The sequence below is a fragment of the Diorhabda carinulata genome, chromosome 3, assembly GCF_026250575.1.
Source record: "Diorhabda carinulata isolate Delta chromosome 3, icDioCari1.1, whole genome shotgun sequence".
Taxonomy (NCBI): Eukaryota; Metazoa; Arthropoda; class Insecta; order Coleoptera; family Chrysomelidae; genus Diorhabda; species Diorhabda carinulata.
In genome coordinates, this window is record NC_079462.1 from 32,578,409 (window position 1) to 32,602,801 (window position 24,393).

Genomic DNA, 24,393 nt, shown 5'->3' on the forward strand with positions numbered 1-24,393 from the left:
TGATTCTTCATTGTGTACGTTGTTTACTGAGTGTTTGAGATGCTTCCGACAATCGTGAGTCCCGCCGATTGTGAAGTACGGGCTGTTATACGATTTCTTAGTGCTAGAGGCGTAAAACCGATCGATATTCATCGTGAGATCTCTGAAGTTCACGGACAAAACATTATGAATGATGGAATGATAAGGAAATGGATGAGTGCTGCATGACAATGCCCGTCCACATGTGGCTAATCATTCCAAAGATCTCATCAAATCTTTTCAATGGGAAACTCTAGATCATCCTCCCTACAGCCCTGATCTGGCGCCCAGCGACTAGCATTTGTCCCTGCACTTGCAGAAACACCTGAGTGGTCAGCGTCTTCAAGACGACAACGAAGTCAAAACACTTTTGATACAGTGGTTAATAAGTCAGGCGGAAGAATTTTATGAGAAGGGTGTTCAAAAACTGGTGCCACGTTATGACAAGTGCCTCAATATTCACGGAAATTATTCCATGATTTTATTGCTTTCTTATTTATAAAAATAGATTATAGCAATCGATTCTCTTGTACTACATACTAAATTGACAGAATATTGCAACAAACAGAATATTTTTAGTAAATTCCAAGTATAACCTGAAAGCTAAAACTACCCTGGAAGATATTATGTAAAACGAATTATTCAAATTCGTACCCATAAAACCTTGTTAAAATAATATAAACTCCAACGAATCGGCCACCTCATAAAATTTGTTATAATGTCCTATAAGAGTTTTAAATACCAATTTTACTTTTACCAATTATTTTAAAAATTAATTTTATAACAATGTTGATATTGACATATTTTATACACTGTTCACTTAATTAAAGAAGCTGTATCTCAATTACAAGATTACTTTTCAATCTCATAACATAATATACTAATCTGTTTGTTGGGTTTGTCCCGTTTGTATTTATAGAACAAATAAATAGTAAAGTACAATATTTCATGTGTCAATATATCAGCTATGGAAGAATCTATCGTCTAAGCTTCATTTTACTACCTGTCTAATCCGACTAATTCAGTCGATAGAACTATCAGAGTACGTATACTGATTATTCATTATACAAATCCGTCCCTGTTCCGGTATTCCCTCAAATCATCGTTGCAACTCCGTGCACAGCCCGTGGGCCTATAAACGGGCCATTATTAAATTTGTCTTCATTTTGATATTTAATCGTTTTATGGTGAGCTTTGTCGTCAAAGCTCAGCGTGTTTTCTAGACTCGAGGCTCTCTCAATTAACGTCCTTAATTAAAGATGCTTCGATTAATTTTGACTCGTATCCCAAAGGTTGGCGATTCCTTGTTTAACTTGAAATTATGTGTTTGAGTTTATTCGTTAGACTAGGAATACAACCAAGATATTTGTGTGAAACAGTTTATGAATATTATATCACTTACACTCGTAGAACTATATCGATTATTTAATAAAGTTTTTAAGTTCAACGAATATCTTCGAAGCAATTCGAACTCTAATTCGTTCAATTCAGCCATAGTTGCCATCGACTTATGAATCTGTGCATTGTCTTGGTGAAACAGTGGTTTTTTCTTCGGACGTGGTCACCGGCTGCAGTCCATTCAGATGATGATCGTTTTGATTCAGCAATGTAGTTGGATCCATGTGTGAAAATGGCCAAACACTTCTTTGAAACATCAACAAGTCGTTGTTTTTGATCCACTGTGATTAAAGCAGCACTTACTTTGACAAAATCTTTCTCAAGGTCAAAGGTTCATGTATAATTGTGAACACACTGCCTTCTGATACCTAATGCCTAGCTATGTCACGCAATTTCAATTTACGGTTAGATATAACCAATGTGTGGACTCTTTTGATGTTTTCTGAAGTAACCACCTCAATTGGACGACCAAACCAAAAGGAAAAAAGTCAATTTTTGATAAGAACAGTGCCCTCTAAGTTAGAGCTAGAAAGTAAAAAGAAATTGGCTGAAAAGAAAATACGACTAGATTGAAAAGGCTAAAAACTGAGAAAACTACTATAAAACCATCTAAGACTGACAGAAAAGAATGTAGAATGTTGAAAAAAGGTCTTAAGAAACTAAAAGATGAGGAAACTGTCCTTTAAATGATGGACTGGATTGAATTTAGCCTTTTGCTTGTGATACATGTATGACGAACTAACTGAGCATCATTAAAATTTTGATAATTATATAATATTGTTTATGTTCTGAAATACCATACCATATCTGAAGGATCAGATATGGTATTCCTTCTTCACATCAGTCTGTAGCACGGTGAATGCTTCGACGTGAAATATGTTCGATTTGAAAAGGACGAACTATGTGAGGCTAAGGGATCTGTTCAACCAAATTATAAATGCCTTTTTTTATTTCGAACTTATAACATATTTTAATCTTACTGACATAAACTTGTCTAACTAATGTCAAGAAACGATTTTTTGTTCACATAGCAATTGCGATATACGTTAATTCAATATTGAAACCACACAGCCATGAAAGGCTTACAAGGAATTCAGTACTACGTTTACAAAATCGAAATTGATAGTGTCGAGTTTATATAATATTTATTAAACTCATCAATGTTGATAGTTATTTCCGCAAAGAATAATAGCTGTCAAGAAAATTTAAATAAAATAGCTTGTTAAAATTTTGACTATAGTTCAAAAAGACACGTTACTGTTTCAGTTCTAAATTAAAAAGTGTATTAGAGCCTAGGTATATCATATCAGAAACTGCGATCTAAATCTAGAAAAAGCCCGTTTTTTCTCAATTTATGGGCGCTAGTCTTCGTGTCGAGGGCAAGGGTACAACAATAAACAAAGATCAATAACTTATTATAATATATCGACAAAACTGTATACACAAAAAATATAAACATCGAAAAAATAAAATACGTCGAGCTAAGCCTCTGGAAACGGCGCAGCTTCTCTGAAGTCTTGGCATTCCAGATCTGATCGCTTCGTGAGGCAGAATGAATTTCTCCTCGATTCCAAACGCTTCGCCTGGGTTGGAACAAAGATCAGGTAGAAGGTTATTGGTTTTTCCCAAAGTCAGGTATCGGTCAGTCAACTGTGGATAGATTACTGTTTTATGGATGGAATTTGTTCGGAGGAATGTTTACCTGTATTAAGTATTTTTAGATGCGAGGTCACACGGAATGGACGCACAATTACAAAGAAACAAGTATACTTATTTCGCAGTAAAAAGACTAGTAATATTCATCTTTGATAACAGAAACTTCTTTGTTGATGCAATGCGATATAATGTCTTCATTATAAAGGTCTTTAAAAGTGAATTAATTTCTTGTGTTTATTGATCAAATTATCGCGTGAAACTCTCCCTGGAAAAGTATGTCTTGAGACATTAGAGAAAGGAAAGCTCCCTCTCTTTCTGAATATGAATATTTTCGTTTAACTTCATAAAAAACTTTATTGAATAATCAATATATTTCTACGAGTGTAAGTGATATAATATTCAGAAACTGTTATATTTGGTTGTATTTCTAATCTAACGATTAAACTCAAACAAATAATTTCAACTATCAGCAATCATAAGACAGGTTATAAACCACGTTTTTTACGAAAAATAGAATCTACAAGAGGAAAGTGAATGTTTGGATAATTGTTTTCCGCACAAGAAAAATATGAATCACCAACCACTATTTTATCTCTTTGTCGAGATATTTACTAGATTTTACTATTCAATTGTTTTTAATATATGCCATGATTATCAAAAGTATTGATTCCATCACGTCACAACCCTCGTCCAAAATTCATCACCACCAAAAAGTAAGCAAGAAAATTATCGTAAAATATAGTTTTCTTCTAGAATACAATTCGATATTTAAAAGTTCAAAACAGCTTCCGTACTGCACAAAACACACACACACACACACACAACCAATAGGAAATGACCCTGATTCGAACTGTATAATAACATTGAATATTGATGAAAAAATAATGAAACCACGTGGACCCCTTAAAAAAACTCTAAAAATGATGGTGATGAGGTAGCACAACAATCAAAGCTACTTGAACTTACTATATATACATAAATACCAAACAAAACAATTTACATAAAATTATTTACAAATCTAAATAATAAACTGTCACGAGACAAAATGAGTTTGTTTTGGATTCAAAACGTCTCGTCTGGGCTCAGATAAGTGTTGGTTTTTCTTAAAACGAGTACCAGGTATATCGGAGAGGATTAAGCTAATTTAATGCTATTAAGACATTAAGAAAGTTTTGAAAGAAAAGAGACTTGAAATTTCCTGGGCAGATATCGGGAATTGTGTACCTATAATAAGTATTTTTAAATGCGAGGGCACATGGCGTTGTCGCCACAAACTCTTTCTTAGCAATTTGGTTTTTGATACACTGTTACTGTTTCACGTAATACCTCTCGTGGTTCTTCTCTTTCAATTAACAATATTCTCATTACCATTTTAATTGCATTAATTAACACATCACATTCAACATTCCAGTAAATCTGGTTACACAATATCTTGCAAATTAGGCAAACCGAGAACGCTAAGCTCGGGGAATGAACGGTAATAGAACACTAATAAGTTTCGTCGTGCTGTCACACAACAAACAAGAGAGTACATTGTGACAAGTTTTAAACAATTCGGAGCAACGACGTTGGTCACGTGTACGTCACGTGCAATAGCAAATTACACGTCATAGGCCTGATTAGCTGGATATAACAAAGAAGACCACGTTGACGTTGATGTGTGTAGCTGCCAATTTATTAGCGGGAGAGACCACCATTGCCGTACGTTTAAAATAGACTCTCACCCTCGCATAATAAAGGCTATTAATGTTGAGACTCGGAACCGATTATTAGGGAAGTTAACTTTGCTTTGGGGAACGGTTTTCATGTGAGATACTATCGTTGTGGAATTAATGAGTTTTGTAAATAAATCGTTACTGTTTTCAATTTTATATGGAAATTTCCAATAATCGATTTTAAATATTTGCATTCCAATTTTGACATATAGACAAACAAGAAATGGTTTTATCATGTATGATTTTCAATTTATAATAACTTTTGCAGTAACACTAGAACTTCCTTGAATTGTATTAATACTGATATTTAAGATTTCGCACTCTGCTTCCACACTAAGCACTTTACATAATCGCCGCTGCTCGGCGCATTTACTAGTTACCTGCCTCACAGTGTCTATCTCCAGGTCTTTGCAGAAGGCCGCTAGTACCAAAGTACCAGGGTGCATCAACGATGTTACTCAGCACGTTCTTTTGGAATCTCTAAAAGATTTGAGAGTCCAAACCGGCCTCAGTATATGGGTGATTCCGTTCTAACTGTGATATTCAATGTCCTGTATTGTTTTTTTGTACTAGTCATTAATTAATAATCAATTAATAAAAATTTTGTGTTAATTGAATAAGATATCTTAAGATATTTAAACATTATTTTTATACAATATAACTTGCCACTTAAAGAAAACTTATACTACATCACTTGAATGTCAGTACCGTGTCATGTCCATTCCTAGAATTTACCGATAAATTATTAATTTTTTTTGTCGTAACAAATGATTTAAACTAATTACCTTATAAATTCTAATGTTTATGATCAAACTGAGGAAAATTGATGCACTTGTTGTTTAATATCTTAAGTTACCATGTCAGTACCGTGGATAAATGAGTCAGTACCGTGGAACTCAAAATCCGACATTTGTGTCTTGCTCGTGATACTTTGAAGTTGTAGTAAATTCCTCTTAGAGTTTTATTTTTACAGTAAAATAGATGAATAATATGCATAAAAAAGTTAGAAAAGTTAAATTTTAAAATCTTGAAATTTTGAATACAAAAAATCACAGTTAGAACGGAATCACCCATATATGCAAGTAATTTATTATAAATTAACAGTTTTCCAGTGAGGGCGTTGTCCATTGATGGTTTCACCCGGAGAACATTACCTTCGCGCCATGGATATTCGGTTTTGCCGCTGAATTGCCTGCTTGGCCGGGTTTCACAGATGATTTTTTGCGCTTAGGGCTGTCGTAATGGATTCATTTTTCATCACCAATAATCCGATGCAAAAATGACGTCCTTCTGTTGCGTTTCAGCAGCATTCCGGACATGCAAAACCGCCTTTCGACGTCTCTCGGCTTGAGATCACGTGGAACCCAATTTCCTTGCTTTCGAATATATCTAGCTGCTTTCAAACGTTTTGAAATGGCTGCTTGAGTGACACCCAAAGATTCTGCAAGCTCTTCTTGTGTTTGGCAACAATTTTTATCGAGTAATGCTCCCAATTCTTCAAACTTTTTTGGCTGCCCATGATATTCATCGTCTTCCAAGCCAAAATCACCACTTTTAAATCGTGTAAACCACTTTTGGCGCGTTCGCTAAGCTAGAGTATGTTCACCATAAACTTCCACCAAAATACGATGAATTCGGCAGCATTTTTCTTCACATTAAAGTAATGAAGAAGAACTCCCGCAAAAACAAAGTTCGATATATTTGATTGAAAAAAAAATTATTAACCGCACAAATTAAGCTGTAGACTCATCATTTGATGAACTTAGAGGCAATGATATAGTATAAAACTCAGGCGGTAAGCCGTGGAGTTAGTGAAAAAATGTGTTAATTATCACGGTTTGTAAATTTTTTGAAACCCATGTCATATAAAATCAAAGAGAGACTTTGTTAGTTTTAATGAAGATGATTTTTGTGGGGTGTGGCAATAAAATACCAAAGTAAACTCATTTTATTATAGATTTAAACCTTTCGAATATTTATTTATTCATTATCGGGGAATACCACCAGATTTGTGGTATTCCAACTTTGTAATGAAATATTGAATTCATTTGAGCATTTTTCCTAGATCTTAAACACAAATATAACATGCGACCTAGATTTATCGTCATTATCTACGAGTAGTACCAATATGTGTTAGATAAACTTTTATTTGATGTTTTCAATCACAAACTGGCAATAAATATAATAAAATGTTTTCACAGCTACGAATAAACAACACAAGTAAGGGAAACTTGTGGGTTCCAGCAGAACTATTAACCTACATCAATTGGAACAAAATTTGCAATTATTTTAACCACATATCTTCATTTGATGTTAAATCACTCAATTTAATATATTCGACTTCAAATTGAGCGAGTTATACAACTTTAGAAAGTGTTTAGTGTTTAATGGCCTGCGTTATTTTCTCCAAACAGACTGTATACTTGCACATTTTATTATCTTATAAAAAATGTGTGATAACGTTTATTATTCCAAATGTTTTTGTAATAAATATTTTTTTTAATTTCTTATTAATTAAAAAATTGTCGTAATCTGAACCGTCACTGACTCGATACAATCAATGTTTGTCATTCGAAAAAAGAACCTCGAGGAGTTCACAAAGAGGCATTGTGCCGCCTAATAACACGGCAGCAGTCGGATTGGTCCTATTATATTCCAAGATTCTACTACGGAACCGCATTCGTATCTGCGCCTGACGTCTCGCTAAACTTAGCTCAGCATGAGGTATAACGGACCCTTAAATTTGTTACCATTTTGTTAAAATGAAGGTCCTTGGTTCTGACTAGAATATGATTAGTTGAAAAAAATTATTCAAATGTGGCGTTTGATGTTACGATGTAATCTTTTCTGAAATGATCTCATTATAAAATATATTTAAATAATAAGCATCGTCAGAAAAATATTTCCATTAAATCACGGAATAGATCTAATAATATGGAATTATCTGGGGAAAATGTTGGGCTAATAATGACAAAAACTAGTAAGTTTTCAAACAGGTGGTTATATAATTTCTTTCCTCGGTTTGTCAGCATGACAAACGATTTGATATAAATTGAATATTTTGTTGGGGAAAATTATAGTATGTATACAACAATTTTTTATCCATTTCCTGAATAAACAGCTGTAATGATATTAAAAATGCTTAATCCATTTTTATATTTCTCATATTGAATGTCAGTAGCGACTCGTTACATGCTAAACGGCAAAAAATATCTTCAATCCATCACCGTCAAGATTTTGAATTTAAAAGATAACTAATACATCACTCATTAAGTCGTGTGACCGACACACAGATAGCGCTGCCATGGTCAAATCCATATGACGTTTATCAAGTACCAACTTTCAACTATATGTAGAATTTTATGACATTTTGATTAGTCAGAAAAAAGTGACAGTCATTTAAGTGAAGCTACTTTTTTTAGTTTCAAAACAATGGAATCGAAACAACTTCGTGTTAATTTTTCATTGCTTCGTGATGAAAAATATACTGTACGAGCTCAGTAATGGCTTGAAAATTGTTAACCGGACTTTGCTCCATTCGTTTATTGGTTTAATGTCGTACAGACACCGATGATGGTGAACGTTCTGGTCGTTCAATTGAGGTGGTTACAAAAATGTCCACATTTGACCATGAGAAAGCTTTTTTCAAAGTATCCCGGAGATGCCGGAGTGCATCGTGAATGGTAGACTTCACTATCCCAAGCGTTTCAGCAATGTGCCGTAAGCTCCGGCCTTCTTTGGCCAAGGCATTAGCTCGGGCTATATCAACATTTGTAAAAACCATTATTCTGGATCAAAATAAAAAAAACATTTATATTAATCACAGAAAAGGCTTAGTTAATAAATTAAAGATGTTTAAATGTGAGAAAAACTACTTACAGCTTAGAATACATTGCTGAAAAGTAGCTTTTAATAAGAAATGTATGAAGGGTCCGATTTTTTTTGCTGTTGAGTGTATTTTAGCTGTAGTTCTGACCTTCCTATTAATCCGTCAGGAGCTTTGAAGTGTCGCCACTGAGTATCCACTTTGGTGGCATTGTAGTTTGATTACTTGACAAACATAATCATGATTCTCAAACAAAATAATGACATTAGACGATCGATAATTTCACAAAAAGGTATATTATACATTGACTACGGATTCTATTTTCACATAGACTATAAAAAAAAATAATCGTTGTGAGTAGGTATTTAATTAAAAATTCATTGCTATATATGTTCATCAATTATTAATAGTGTAATCAAGAATGAGTTAAAAGTTTTTTGAAATGTTTTGAGTAGTTTGTTCGCATCAGATTATCGTAATGTAGGATAATGATGTATGGATATTATATCACTTTACCGAATTGATCTATTTAGATGCTAAATACGGGGGAGTTTTAACGGCAACATGACATTAGAATTAAGAAATAACTTATTAATATTATATTAATAATTTCGAATTGACACACTTAGTCCAGTGACTTTCCAATATTTTAAAATCATCCTAAACCATATTTTAAAGTTCATTTTCTTCAATAATTTTGCCATGAAAACTGTGTGCAAATTGTTTCCAGCATACAGGGTTTGCTCTGAAATTAGTAGGACTAGTTTTTCCTAAGCGAATGTACGTACATAGAGGCGGTCTTCGTTGAAGATAGTAGATCTTTTGTAAGTACTGTAATCCCTGTCGAAAAACCTCTACCCGGAGCGTTTATAGAAGCAGCGATACACCATCAAATAGTAGACAGGAAAAGGACTCACGACATTAAAGAGGCCTACAGTTATGCTGCCATGTCTAGATCGGTTTTTTTGAGTAGCACAAGTTGTTTCGAGAAGGTGGGGAAAGTATCAGAATAATTGCTGATAAATTGAGCACTCTTCCTGGATCTTCTCAATCATTTGAAAGAAAACACCGACTTTTTGGACAATGTGGTGAGTGGTGGGTCTTTAAATATGCCCCATAGAGAAGCTGGAGAGCTTAGAATGGTACAAACCTTCTCCCCCACGGCCCAAAATGCGAAATTCCATACATATTTGCTTCCTTGGTCAACATGGTGTCATCCACAAAGTTCGTACTACCCGGATAAACAGTTAATACAGTTTCTTACGCCTAGCCATCGCCAACAACTGGCGTGTAGTTATGTATCTTGTTACTAGTACCTTACAGTCCAGACTCGGCTTCACTAGACTTTTTTCTAATCCAGCGTATAAAAGGCCGAGGCGCAGGAGCTGCACAAGTTTTTTTTTTCGAGAGTTTATGCGGTATCCAGCGAGTACAAATAATTTTGACAGCTAAATTTTCTTGCAATATTGAATTTATGCGATTGGAACCAATGCCCAAGAATGCTTCAATTTCACTGTATGTCACATGACGTTCTTGCGTTCTCAGTTTACGTACAGCATCGATGTTTCTGGCACAATAACCAATATTGGACGACTTTCACGAAAACCAACGAAGCACGGTGACTGAAGATGGTGCTTCATCGCCAAAAGTCGAGACGAGCTGATTACCACACTGCTGTTGATTTACTACACGTCGAAAGGAATAGAAAATCATCAATGAATGATTCAAGTATCTGTAAACAACTCAAATAGCACTCGTATGACAACAAGTTCTGAGTCCGTTCACCTTTAAAAATGTCAAACTTTATGTCAGATTTGACATATTTACATCTCAAAACTTAATTAACAACCCTCGTACAACCCTCGTCTAGGAGTATTGTTGAATATATTCTTTCTGGTAGCTTTTATAGAAAAATTTGATTCATCATTTAGTGGCTTTTTCGAAATACAAACTAATGATAAGGTTCAATTATTTCTCTTAATAAATTTCAGTTTCCTCACCTCTATTTCTTGTTCAAATTTAATTCTCAATTATTATCTTATTATCTTTTTGAAGTTATATAGTTAAATTTCCAAAGTTTATCAACCTATATTTAGTAGTATAAGTTTAAATTATATCCCAGCATTTGTACGCTTAATTAACAATCGATCTTCATATTATATTTATCCGATGTTGTGTATAAAACGAAAATCATTTAATTCATTTTTAAATCTAATTGAAATATCGTTATTTATTTTAAAAACATTTTGATTCCAAACAAACATAATAACTTTGGTCATTAGTTCTTTTCATTCGAGTTCAATTTTCGTAAAACGAAATAAAAATTTCATTCTGTGCCGTCAGCTTACTTTTATGAAGTTACACAATTGCCAACACAACGAGAAAATTGCATTCGAGAAACATGGGAGTTCACTAAAACTTCTTATTGGGTTTAGTCAATTTAAGACAGCTTCAGTCGCTATTAGCCCGGGCAAAGAATGCCATCAAATTGTCAATTAATGCATCAGTTCAAAACCAATTTTGAGCTCGCCGAAGGCGTCCTAACATAACTGAGAAGAAAGATATCTGTACCGCAGAGAAGGACTGGTCTATTTGGTACCTCGTTGGAAAGCATATATGTTACATTAAGTAAATTCATCATATTGTATACGAGATTTAGTATCATCAAATGAATTTGATATGTACGGGATGTTTCACACTCATAAGAAGTTACATCCTTATATATCCATATGTACCTTTTTTTCTTGGGAACATATTTAGAATCGAATCAATTTTTTTATCACTTGCAGGTCTCAATTTTCTATATAGTTGATATTTCGACGACTGCGCTTATTTCCATTATTATGTTTTTAATACAAATAGAGTTATCTTTATACTAAGATGGTTTATTTTTGAAATTGGAAAGTGGAACATGCTTTTGGAACGGGGCTGACATAGAAATATTTTTCTCTGCAGAGCTGGGATTGGATGTTTTTGGGAGTACACACACAAACAAGATTGACTAGGCAGAATGGGGTACAGCTGCGGCTGCATTCTTTCAAATGAGGGGTTTTCCAATAAGGAAAACTTTTTTTCAAAATAAAATGAAAACAATTTGAGATATTTCAAAAACTTTATTATCGGGTTGAAGTACATTTAAAACATTTATGAATGGAAGACCACTTCGCTCATATGGCCACCGCGAGCACGTTTGCAGCAGTTGATTCGTTGGACCCAATTTTCCATGACTCGGCCACACATTTTGGCCGAAACGGCTGCTATTTCGCGTTCAATGTTGGCTTTAAGTTCTTCCGACGTCGTCGGCTTATTAGCATAAACCAATGACTTGACGCAGCCCTAAAGAAAAAAATCTAGAGGCGTTAAATCACACGAACGAGGCGGCCAATCGACTGGTCCATTTCTTGAGATAACACGCTCAAACTTGTTCTTCAACAAATCGATTGTAACGTGTGTTGTGTGGCTTGTGGTGCCGTCCTGTTGAAACCACATGCTGTCCAAGTCCATAAATTTCAATTCGGGCCAAATATAATCGATAATCATGGCGCGATAGCGATAACCATTCACAGTCGACGAAAAAATAAGGCCCTATGACGCCGCCGATACGCAAACTGCACCAAACAGTTATCTTTTGTGAATGAAGTGGTTTTTCATTAAGCACATGTGGATTTTCAGCCGCCCAATACCGCATATTTTGTTTATTGACAAACCCATTGAGCCAGAAATGAGCTTCGTCACTGAAAATGATTTTGCGATGAAATTTATCATGTTGGCGCATCTTTTCCAGAACCCAATCGGAGAATGGACGTCGCTTCGAATGGTCCATCGTCTTCAATTCTTAAGTGAGCCTGATCTTGTATGGGTGTAAAGTAAATTCACGTGGTCTTCGCGATGCCCAACTCTTGAGAACGCCGTGGAATTGACTGATTTGGATCATTTGCTACGGGTGTTTCCATGGCAGCGATATTTTCGACACCAACCCGAAGTCTCACTGGCACGGCAACATTACACAACGAATATGTAGACTTTTCACTAAAATTGTTACTGTCTGTCGAGAATTACGACCGAAAATCGGAGTTAACGCTCTTAAAGTATCGGACTCCGAGTTTCTGTAGTTAATTCTTACCATGATGAAAAGGTTATGTCTACTGAATAAACTGACAATGACAGTTCGATGTTAAGTTGAAAAGGTGTGTCCACAAACTAAATTCAGAATTGTCAAGTCCCTATTGGAAAACACCCCAACACCGACGAATATTACTGCAATAATAACTTGAGCTATTATAATATTAGAATTTTGAATTCAGAATATATATTTTCAGGTTGTTTTGTTAGAAATGAAGGTGATCAAGGTCAAGAGCATAAATCTCTAAAAACCAGTAATGCTAGTATGAAATTATCTTAAAAAGAGACTTAATATTGCTTTCTGTCAGCTCCTCCCGTTAAACAAATTTTAAACGAGAGCGGTTCGAATATGATCGAGACAAACACTGCATATGGCTCGCTGGTATGTTTTGAAGATCGTGGCTTGATTATCTGTTAATGGGTTCCCTAAGTAACAGTGCGTCGTAGTAGCGTTCAAAGATGTCCACATAACAGTCGAGAATGATCATAATTGCAAAACAGCACCTCACCAGACAACATTAGCTAGATAAAACCACTCATTTTGGAGGATTATTTGAAGAATCTTCCAAACATTTCGGCTGAACTCGACATTAGTATTGGTAGTGTAAAGAGCACCTTCCGTATCTCAAAATAACGGTGCAGTGGGTCTCCAAATTGTTGGACGAGCAAAAATTAGTGCGGTTGGAAGTTTGTCGTCGCTGGCTGACGCAATACGAGGTGAAGGAGGTCTGCAGTCGAATCATGAGTACACGATTACAATCCCGAAGTCATGGTGTTGCTTAAAGAGTAAAGAAAGTAGAAGAGAAGACAGTCAAAGCGAAGATAACCAAGTTTGAGAGTAAGGTTATGTGTACTGTATTCTGGTACCGACGGGGAGTACTGTGGGCTGCCTTTCTGTGAACACAAAGTTACATAATTACTACATACTACTCTAATCTTCTGAAAACGCACATAAAACCCGCTCATATCTTGAAACAGAGAAGCATACCAGCGTGAAATGCGATTTTTCTCCAAGATAACGCGCGCCCTCATACCTCTTACGTTATATACGATATTATATACTAGGGTGGGAGTTACTAGAGCATCCCTCTATTAGTCTAACTTACCACTCTGCGATTACAACATGTTTGGAATACTAAAAAAGCACTCGTAGGTCAAATATTCAACGCCCAAGAAGAAGATTTTGTGAGCATATGGCAGAGTTGCTCAAGGAATTCTTCTATCGACATCAAATAGCTTCTGTAGAGGTTGCAAAAACTTGTAACGTGGAATGACCTAGAAAAACCGTAAATTTTCGTAAATATTTTCGATGATAAATAATTGTGTCAGAGCATTTGTCTCGATCATATTTGAACCGCCCTCGTATCATGATATGAATGGTAACAAATATAAAATACTCATATTGTCAAAATTGAACAATTCCCAAAATTATTTTTTTCCGAATGAGAAAATAATTCAACGTCTGATGTTAATAAACTGAATTCATAGATTTTTTCCAAACAAATAAACAAAATATGAAAAAATAAACCATTTCAAATCACTCTATGGGAAATTCGAGTCCATACCTGATTTCAAGATGGCTGTAAGAGTTCGACCCAAGAATACAGATAATCAAAAGTGCTAGGGGAAATAAGGGTGGAACCTCGAAACAGGTCTTCCCTTTTTCATTCGTCTGCAAAAATTCTTTAAGAGGGGTGCATACAAACATTGGTTTATGTAACACATCACTCAATAAATCGTGTGACAAACTAAGAAAAACACATTTTTTGCCAATAATCGATTTCATTCAGGCACAAAATAGGCTTCAGTTTCAGCAATTGCCTCTTTGAGTTGAATTTCTTACCAGCGAGCATTTTTTTTAGATCAGCGAATAGCCAGTAGTCATTCAATTCGAAGTCTAATTCTTTCAATTTAATCATCGTTGCCATTGACTTGTGCATCGATGCATTGTCTTGGTGAAATAATGGTTTTTTCATTGACATATGGAACCGTGTTTCCTTGATTTTTGCATTTAAACGATCTAACAACTTTATGTGACATTAACTGTTTATTGTCTCTCCCTTTCGGAGATAGTAGATGAACAATATTCATGTGTATCCCAAAAATGCTGAAGCCATAACCTTTCCAGCTGATTATTGCGCTTCGGACGTGGTTCACCAGCGCAGACCACTCAGATGATAATCGGTTTGATTCCGGAGTGAAGTGATGGATCCATTTTTCATCTATTGTCACATATCGAAGCAAAAAATCTAATTTATTTCGCTCTAAATTATCAATACGTTATTGTTTTTGATCGACTGTGAGTAAACGCTGCACTCGCTTTGAAAATAGCTTTCTCGTGTTCAAATGTTCAAGTATAATTGTGAAAAACACTGCCTTCTGATATCTTTATGGCCTCAGCTAACTCACGCAATTTCAATTTACGATTAGATATAACCATTTCGTGGATTTTTTTGATATTTTTTGCAGTAACCACCACAGTTGGACGACCAGAACGTTCACCTTCATCCAAACCAATAACAAATGGTTCTTTTCGGTGGAGCATAGTCCGGATAACACATTGAAGCCATTGCTGAGCTTGTACAATATTTGTTTCACCAAAAAGCAATGATAAATTAACACAAGAAATTGTTTTGAATACATTGTTTTGAAAACAACAAAAGTAGCTTCACTTTTTTCTGACTAATTAAAATGTCATAAAATTCTACATATAATCTGTGTGTGTGATTAGTTTGATTTTCGATACTGAATTTAGTTAGCTAAATTATATTTTTTTATGTTTAAAATCATATTTTTGGATAGCTAATGAAACTTTTTAAAAGATAAATACTTTGTTGCAGGTTTGGTTTCAAAATCGACGAGCGAAATGGAGAAGACAAGAGAAAATGGAAGCAGCTCGACTAGGTCTAAGTGAATACCATGCTGCGACTCTTTCGAGGGCAGCTGGCTCGAGTCTAACTTTACCGATGGATCCATGGTTGTCACCACCACTTCTATCCGCTTTACCTGGATTCCTCAGTCATCCTCAAACGGGTTATCCCAGTTACCTCACTTCTCCAATAGCTACTGACCCTGGAAGGCCTCCCATGGCGCATTCACATTCTCATTCACCTAACAATACTCCTCCTGACCTTAGAACTACTTCTATCGCTGCTTTGCGACTTAAAGCTAAAGAACATGTTGAAAATATTACTAAAGGTTTGCAAATGGTTTAAGTGAGTGTGTTATATTTAGCTATAAATGACTGCGCCAATTTGTGTGACCACGAATTTTAATTTTACCTTAAGCATGGCGTACATATACAGCTCTAGTAATTTCAAACAACAGTTTTATCTGTAAAAGAATGGTGTTTGATATTCGTCTTGAGAGCTGTCATTTTATCCTGTCTATTTTCATGGAGTAGAACTGAAACAGTAAATTTTTGTTGTATGTAAATAACCTTGTATATTACAATGTAGTTATTATATCGTTGTTGGATTTTTTGATGAGGATTGATGTTATCACTTGTAGTAAACCTCATTTGATAATAGCTTCTTAAATATGATTATTTTATATGTAGCAATTTAACATATTTTTGAAAACGACTACTGAAACTTTCGACTCATTTTTCTTTCATCGGAAAATCACTTTTTGTACAACTGCTATTGAAAATGACACTTTGAAGAACAGTCAACAGTGTTAAAAGTGAATGTTTACTTGAAATCATGGGATGTTTGTCTGTATGTCCTTTATAGAAACGTAAACTATGCGTTTAATTATATGATCTTTAGCTGTTGTGACTGAGCCAACGAAGAATTTTTTAAATTCGTTCTCTGCTTTGGTTTCAATTCAAATCAGCATGACTTTTCACGGCAAGTATGAATTTAATTGGAATTACAGTATGAAATTCTTCCCATTATTAAACTAGTTTCAGTTATTATTTGAAAACATCTGGTTCAACTAGTTCGCTACCTCTATCAAAAAAACAACGCGAAAGGCAGAATCGACGGGGACCTTCAGAATGTCCGCAGGAGTTAAACAGGGTTGCATTCTTTCACCTACCTTATTTAACGATTATGGAGAATACGTGTGGCAAGACGGAATATCAGTTGGCGTCAACCATACCAGCAATAACAGAAATTATCACCACAAACATCAGAAATTGCAGGCTACGAAGTATCTTAGATCCTTAATTAACACTGGGAAATGCGAAAGCAAAATACACCGTCGTCTGATTATAACAAGATCAGCGACTACCAAGTTAAATAAAATATGGAAAAACAAATCTATCACGAAAACTTGGACTTTAAACAAAGCAGATAAAAACCTAATAGAAGCTTTCAAACTGTAGGTTTATAGACTACTCTTACGGGTATCATGAACACCGAACCAACGTATCCGTATTACAAGAAAATGGTCCACGTACAAGAGTGCTAACCAGAATAAACCGCATATATCCGCAATCATATAGCTAGAAGATCAGGAACAAAGGAACGATTGATCATAACAGGGAGAGTAGAACGCAAACGCCCAAGAGGAAGATCTCCAACTAGATGGGTAGACCAAACAAAACCATTAATAAATATGAGACTGCATGATGCCGAAAAGATTGCTCAGGATAGGCAAGCATGGAAACAACTTCTGAATCAAATATAAATAGTGTCACTTTATCCTTTGGAGGATAATGGAAAGAAGAGAGAGATTATCTGAATGCCTCATTCCAATACAGACAATTTATCACTTTCAGTTCGAATTTAAGATTTTCAACATCGATGAACTACTTTTCGAACGTATCAATACTGCTAGCAAACAAGCGCTGGATCTTCGAAAACAGTGACCTGTATATTGTTTTTTGCTCTGGCGGTTTAAGAAATTCTGCAGCAATGAAGGTTATTTGATCAAATGTAATTATACCAACTGGATTGGTAATGCATTTTTTATTCACGATAACCTCCACTTTTTCGTTTCAAATATGCCATTACCTTGAAACAGTTACATCATCACAATTTCCAACAAGGGCACTCAAATTGATCATTGAAAATTTTTTATTTTTCTTGAGTTTATGCTAAGAAAACAGGTTAACTGACTTTGACATTTTCCAGGCCGGGAAATTAGTATATATAATACCTTACTAATGGGCTGATTTTCAAAAACAACCAAATTATCAGTTTTATTGATTATACCATCGACAAACATATTGAGCAGTCACAAACCGAAGACAAACATAGGACAAAAACGCTAAAAGACATCGTTGTAAACAAGCATTTGTTAGTAATTATAGCGTTGGCAATGTTCGCCATTCACTACAACCCTGTGATTTGGCAGTTTTATGTCATATAATTTCACCTATTTTGTTATTAAAATAGGGCAGTCATGCAAAAAATTTTGTATGACAATCTCATTTTTTTCGTGTTCAATTCGTTCCGCTCGTTTCACAAACTTATTCACTCAAGAAATAAAAATTTACTTTTAACACTCACATAATAAGTAATTGATTTATGACGTTATATGAAATTTCCGAAAATTTATTTGTTTGTTATAATAAACATTGAATAATAATATAAATATGTTAAATTGTTACTAATCTTTGACCGAATATTTGAAATGATTTCAAAACTTCAACTTATATCTCTTGATTGATTGATGGAAAATAACATGTTATTTGATAGATAAATTTGTATTGATTGTTCTTTTTCTATAACGAATTTTTTGGTGGAAATTTTTATTAATACTGAATAAGTGCATTTTTATGTTTGATTCACTAGAGCCTAGGTCACGAAAATCAAGACAGAATCTATTTTTCCTTCATCCCTAGCTGAAAAGCTGATGAATTCAACGCGCAATCAATATAAAACTATTTTGACTGAATGTACGAGGTCTGGCTATTAAATAATGAGACTGCGCCCCTAGAGGGAGCTCTAGACGGGTTGAGTGAAAAACATGTAGTGCTTTGGGTATCTAGATATCTTGTCCATACACGTCACAAAACACGTTTCCGTCACTATTATAATATTTGTGCAGTAGCGGTTTGAAACGAACGTTTTTTTTTCTCGTTTAAGTGAAAATAACTTCGACTGAGTGCTATAAACTGTTGCAAGATGCTTATGATGACAATTCTCTATCTCGTGCGCGTGTTTTGAGTGGTGTAAGCGTTTTAGTGAGGGCCTAAAGAGCACTGAAAATGACCAGCACCCAGATCGCCCCGTGACTGTTTCAACTCCGGAAGCAGTAAGCAAAATCATCCAAATTGTGCGCATCAGGATAATTGCCAAGGTTGTAAACGCCGATAAAGAAACGGTTAGTAAAATTTTACACGAGCAATTACACATGACAAAAGTCTGTGCGAAGTTGGAGCCAAAAAATCTGACTCCTGACCAAAAGCTCTTGCGTCAACGGGTCTGCTAAGGTTATAAAAAGATCTGCTTTGAAAGGGACCCGATTTGAGTCGATGGAAGCGGTAAAGCAAAGAGGATGATAAAATCCTTTTTCGTAATCAGTCTCGTTATTCAATAGCCAGTCCTCGTATTATTTATTATTTTTATAGTAGATATATCGTAATCAAGCCAATGAAACAACTTGGTTTGAAAACTTTCATACGATTTGAATCAATATTATTTATATTACATTGAAAGTATTATTAGATATGGGTAAACTTTTCTATTGGATCTCAGATATTCATACAGGGTTTTACGAAAGTAATTGTTCAAACTGAATTGGAAGATTCGTTGCTTCATTATATATGATGCAACTTGCTTCAAGAAATTTTGATATTAAACAAGATAATGAATGTGAGAAATATTAATTCAAATTTGTAAATTGACGATATAGTAAATGTTTATGAATAAGAGAGTAATAAAACGATGAAGTGTTCGTGCTAAACATACATGGCATAAATATATTGTACACTTACACTTACAAATCTTTAGATTTGCCCAATCCAAACCTTTTTCTATTTTTCTGTACAGCTTATGGTTACAAAATATCAATAAATAACCGAAAACTTATATTTGCACTTATTTTGAATACGATTTGTCTGATAATCTTCCGATTCTATTTGGTCTATTACTTACAAACTACCCTATATATAGTGATTTCATAAACGTGTAAATAGTGATATTAAATCCTTTTTATTATCGAAGTATTTCGAATCCCTATTTATTGTACTTTCTTTATTTAGTGCTGTGAATTTTTGTAAATATTGCAATAAATCATCTTCTAATTTAACATTGTTTCATTTACAACTAGTTTATTTATTAATAGTCAATAAAATGTGGTATATTATTTTTTATTAATATGGTTTAGTTGATCATATCATCATCGTTGATAAATTGTTCGACTTATTTGTTAAAAACAGTTTTCTTGAAAAAAATCCGCATAGGAATCATCAACCCTTTGTTATCTCCGTTCCAAATACTTGCTGATAGATTAAACACAAGTACAGATATTATCAGACATAGTGTCAAGAAAGTCGAACATCAATAGCTAGCCAGAGACTCAGGAATAGCCAATAGATGTTTAAAAAGTTTGGTCTTCTTTGACCACTATCTCAGGTGTTGAACACCATGATTTCAAATAATAAATCAGACTTCTACCTTGAAATTCATGATGATGAGCAGCGTAGTTTTAATTTTTTATTACTTATGACCCAAAGTCAGCTTCAGCTCATCATTTATTAAATTAGTCTTTCACCAGTAATGTCAAAAATTTGTAAAAACTATTATCAAGGATATTATCAAAAATCATAGCGAAGAAGAACTTGATTCTCGACCACTACCACATTGAACAAGTTCCCAAAATGGTCTGTGTCATTAATAAATCCTTTGAAGAAAAAAGATACTGTTATACAGTTTTCCTTGATGTTGGTTAGGCTTTTGACAAGGTCTGGCATAATAGTTTACAAAATAAGGTTAAGAAGAAGTTAGCGGGAGCTTTGTACATTATAAAGTCATAATTGACTACATTGTAATCCATAAGATCGGGAGTACCACAAGGTAGGATCAGTCACCAAGTCGACGTTGACAACGTTTGATGATGATACAGCTGTTTAAGTTCTACACAAAGATCATACATTTAAGCAGCAACGAAACAGGATTATAAAGTGGCATATTACAATCAATGAAACAAATACAGAAATGAAATAATTCTTACTGAAGCTTCTTGTAAGTATTTGAAAAAAATCACTTTTGCTAGTCATCATTTGAAGTATCCCATGCACTATTACAACTCGTCTTATTTCCAGCAACCGAAAAAATAGAAGGCAATTGAGTATTCACACCTGGTTGCTTTTATGATGCCGGATCTTTAAGTTATGTTACACAAGATCTAAAAATTTCCAATGATGGGTTAATTATAAGAAAATACAATCATTTTTTATGGTGGCAATGCTGCACAATAGAAATTCTACTAGTGCGAAGACCATAAAAGTTTTGCAGAAGTAAACGATAATATCCTTGAATGCAACTGATCTAAAAGCTGGCCACCCTCACTATTTGGGCATCGCATTCAAATTCATTTCGAGCAAAAATTGATATTAATATAAAAAAAATGAAAATAAGGAATATAAAATAGATACATTCATTGCATATAGTCTGCTGTTGAATCTTGTTGCGCAAACAAGCCAACAAGACCACCAGAATATCCAGTTTCAAGTCCACCTCTAAAGTGGACCTAACCAAACATTTGTACGTTCCTTATTAACCTAAGCAGCTGAAACGAGAGCGGATAGAAGCAGGACAAAACAACTCTTAGATTAACTTAGATCAACAGCCGGAGTAACCCTCTGGGATAGAAAACGCAGTTCCGACATTGGACAGGCCTGTGACCAGATAAAAGATGTAGTCAAATGGGTACGAAGGAGAAAATGAAAGTGAAAGTCACACGTCGACAGAAAAATGAAAGAGAATCGGAATACATTATGCACCGAACATTATTTATGGATTTTTAAAGTTCTATCCATTTTGAGGTATCTTCGGCTGTTGAAGAAGATGTAAACTGATGCTTACATAATATCAAAGGAAAAATAATAATAATATCACGTTCCAAGACCGTAAAGTCTCGAAGTTTTAATGCCATTGATAGTGAAGGAGTGATTTACATTTGGTGGTATTATATTTATAGTTATACACCAAAAACGTGAGTGCAAATCAATTTTTTTTACTGTATGATAAGAAAAAGTGCATCTTTCAAGTTGTATTATTATATTTAGATCATTTCTCTTGCATTAAATTGATCGTGGTTCACTCGGAGGCATGAGGTCTATAATCTACCATTTTCCACAACTTGGTTTGCTACCTAACCCCGTTTTTTCTAATTATAATGCTATTTCTTCGAGAGAATTTACAGTGTGATCTCTTCCAGTATTTGACGTCGTCTTTTTGGTAAAGCCAGAGCACCGACAAAGCAGTTTTTACTGGTTATTTCTGTAACAACACTACAATTCCCAGAGATCCGTTCCCATTCCAATGGTCTTCTTGATTGAGTGTTTTGTGGAATTTTTCTATAATTCCTTTGTTAAGTGTACCTTTTAATAGTTTTTTCGGGGGTAGTAATGTTTAATATCCTTTCCCGTAGGTAATCTTAATTTTTTCAAACCTATCTGCCTCAGATTACCCTTACATTTGATCGTGTCCAGTGCGTATTTTAGTGTCAGATTTTGTTAATATTAATATTGTTTTTAGTGCTTTGTGGAGGTAAAGTGCTCATAGAGAATAAAAAGTAATAGATAATGCTCGAACAAGGACAGGAATTGACATTATCATTAAAAACTTTAGGGAGATTTAGGGAGATTCATCAATTCTTGTAATGCTTTTGGCTTGTGTCTGTTAATTGAGGTTATTGAATGCCAGATCTAGACGTATTCAATACCGAACAAAAACAAATATGTAATGCCTTATTTACATCCATACGAGATTAATTTAGGTGCTTCTTTAGCATGAAAATGTTAAAATAAAATATAAATCAAAATCTTAATGGTGTTAGATGAAACGCAAATCTTTATAGTCATTAAATTTTCTTAATAAAACATTAAACAAATTTATCAATGTAGCTGAAGAACAAAATTTCATTTAAGGTTGTTAATTTTGAACGAAAATAAAATTTTAATTGCCGTCTAATAACAGTTTTACGACTCGCTTAGCGCTATCCAAATGAGATACGTAGAGATGGGCTTCATCATTTCACTAAATATCAATTCTTTGCGTTTAAAAAATGTAACCAGAATTAAAATTTATTCTTAGTTTATTGTATTGAACGTACTGAGCTAATTATAGAAATTTTTATTTCCTATTTTAGCTTTCCCAATAGTTTTATGTATATACATCCACAACAGAAAGTATCTTTGGTCCAAACTTTAGTAGGACTGGATCAAAAAATTTTATATATCAATTATTTCTACTTCTACAATATTCTTTGATAAGTTCTGTAAATATGCAACGTGCGATAACTCATTTTTCAAATTCGGGAAATGCCAGATGTCGCAAATTTCAATATTTCGTGCACTTCTTTGGTATTTTTGTCCACTTGGGGATATATACGAACTTGAGAAACATATCTCTGGAATTTTCAGATAAAAAAGAATGAAATTTGGCAGATGAATATGTCGAAACGATCTATTTTATCATAATCACCAAAATGAATGAGGTGAGTTGTGAGCACGATAAATCAATTCAAGCTTTTATCACCTTGATATCAATATTATCAATAGTAGAAACCTAACAGAAAAAGTTGTAAGTGCAGGTGACAAAGACAATTAAGAACAAGTTTACAGCGGTACATCATCTGGAAAACTAAGCATATATCAATGAAAAATCTGTGCGACATATACTAGAGAAAAAAGAATTGAAATAACCCCTACAAACTGCCTACTACAAATTAAGAAAACTAGAGGACGAAACTAGACATAATATAAACTCTTCCTGAAGATCCTGAAGGTCAAAAAGGCCAATATAAACTGAGTTGAACTGACGCGAGGACAAGGTTCATAGATACCATTATTATTATATTATCTTCATAATATAGTTAGATATTTAAATGTTAGTTATTGTATATTCAGGAATTAACTAATGAAACAAGGTATATAATCAAATAAAGCTGCAATGGTTTATTACTAGTCTTAAATAATCAAAAACAGAGACCCTGAAAGAAAATATATATAAATAGTTATTAGTTATAGAAAAAGATAAAAGTAAATTTCTTTAATTTCTTATTTCTTGGACATCTTGATATATTAATGCATCTAAATGTTCTAATTTTAGGTCTCTTCTATTTAAAAATTAGTTTTTTTGATAATTTTTAAAAGAAAGATAAATTTTGACGTTTCGACTTTTCTTTAAGTCCTTATCAAAAATAAAAGTGTTATTATGAGTATAGTTGTAGCGTAATTAGTAAGCGGATTCGAAAATAATTTACAGGACCACCAGAAAAACCAGGAAAATTTACAACGGTGAGTGAAAAATTCTCACTAACCAACAGGAAGATTTCCAGGCAGAATTACCGAAGAGGTGGTACGAAAGCTGGACATCAGCATTCCAGGAATCGTTATCGTAGCTTCAAAACTAGACTATATCGCTTCGATTTAAAAGTTTCTAAGAATAGTTATTTAGTAACAACTAAACTTGAGAATGAACTCGACTCACCGAACGAGTTATTCCCATCGCAACCGAAAAGAGAAAAAGAAACAAG

The 24,393-nt window shown here is 34.1% G+C and overlaps 1 protein-coding gene across 1 annotated transcript in view; it reads left to right on the forward strand.

The window, feature by feature from the left end:
- The window catches only part of LOC130891179 (retinal homeobox protein Rx1-like), a 67,229-nt gene extending 47,291 nt beyond the window's left edge, over nt 1–19,938 (forward strand). Inside the window, exon 3 of the mRNA XM_057795778.1 lies at nt 15,576–19,938. Within this exon, the coding sequence (XP_057651761.1) occupies nt 15,576–15,950 (375 nt within the window). The 3' untranslated portion in view covers nt 15,951–19,938. The remainder of the gene's footprint in view (nt 1–15,575) is intronic.
- The last annotated feature ends 4,455 nt before the right edge of the window (nt 19,939–24,393 follow it).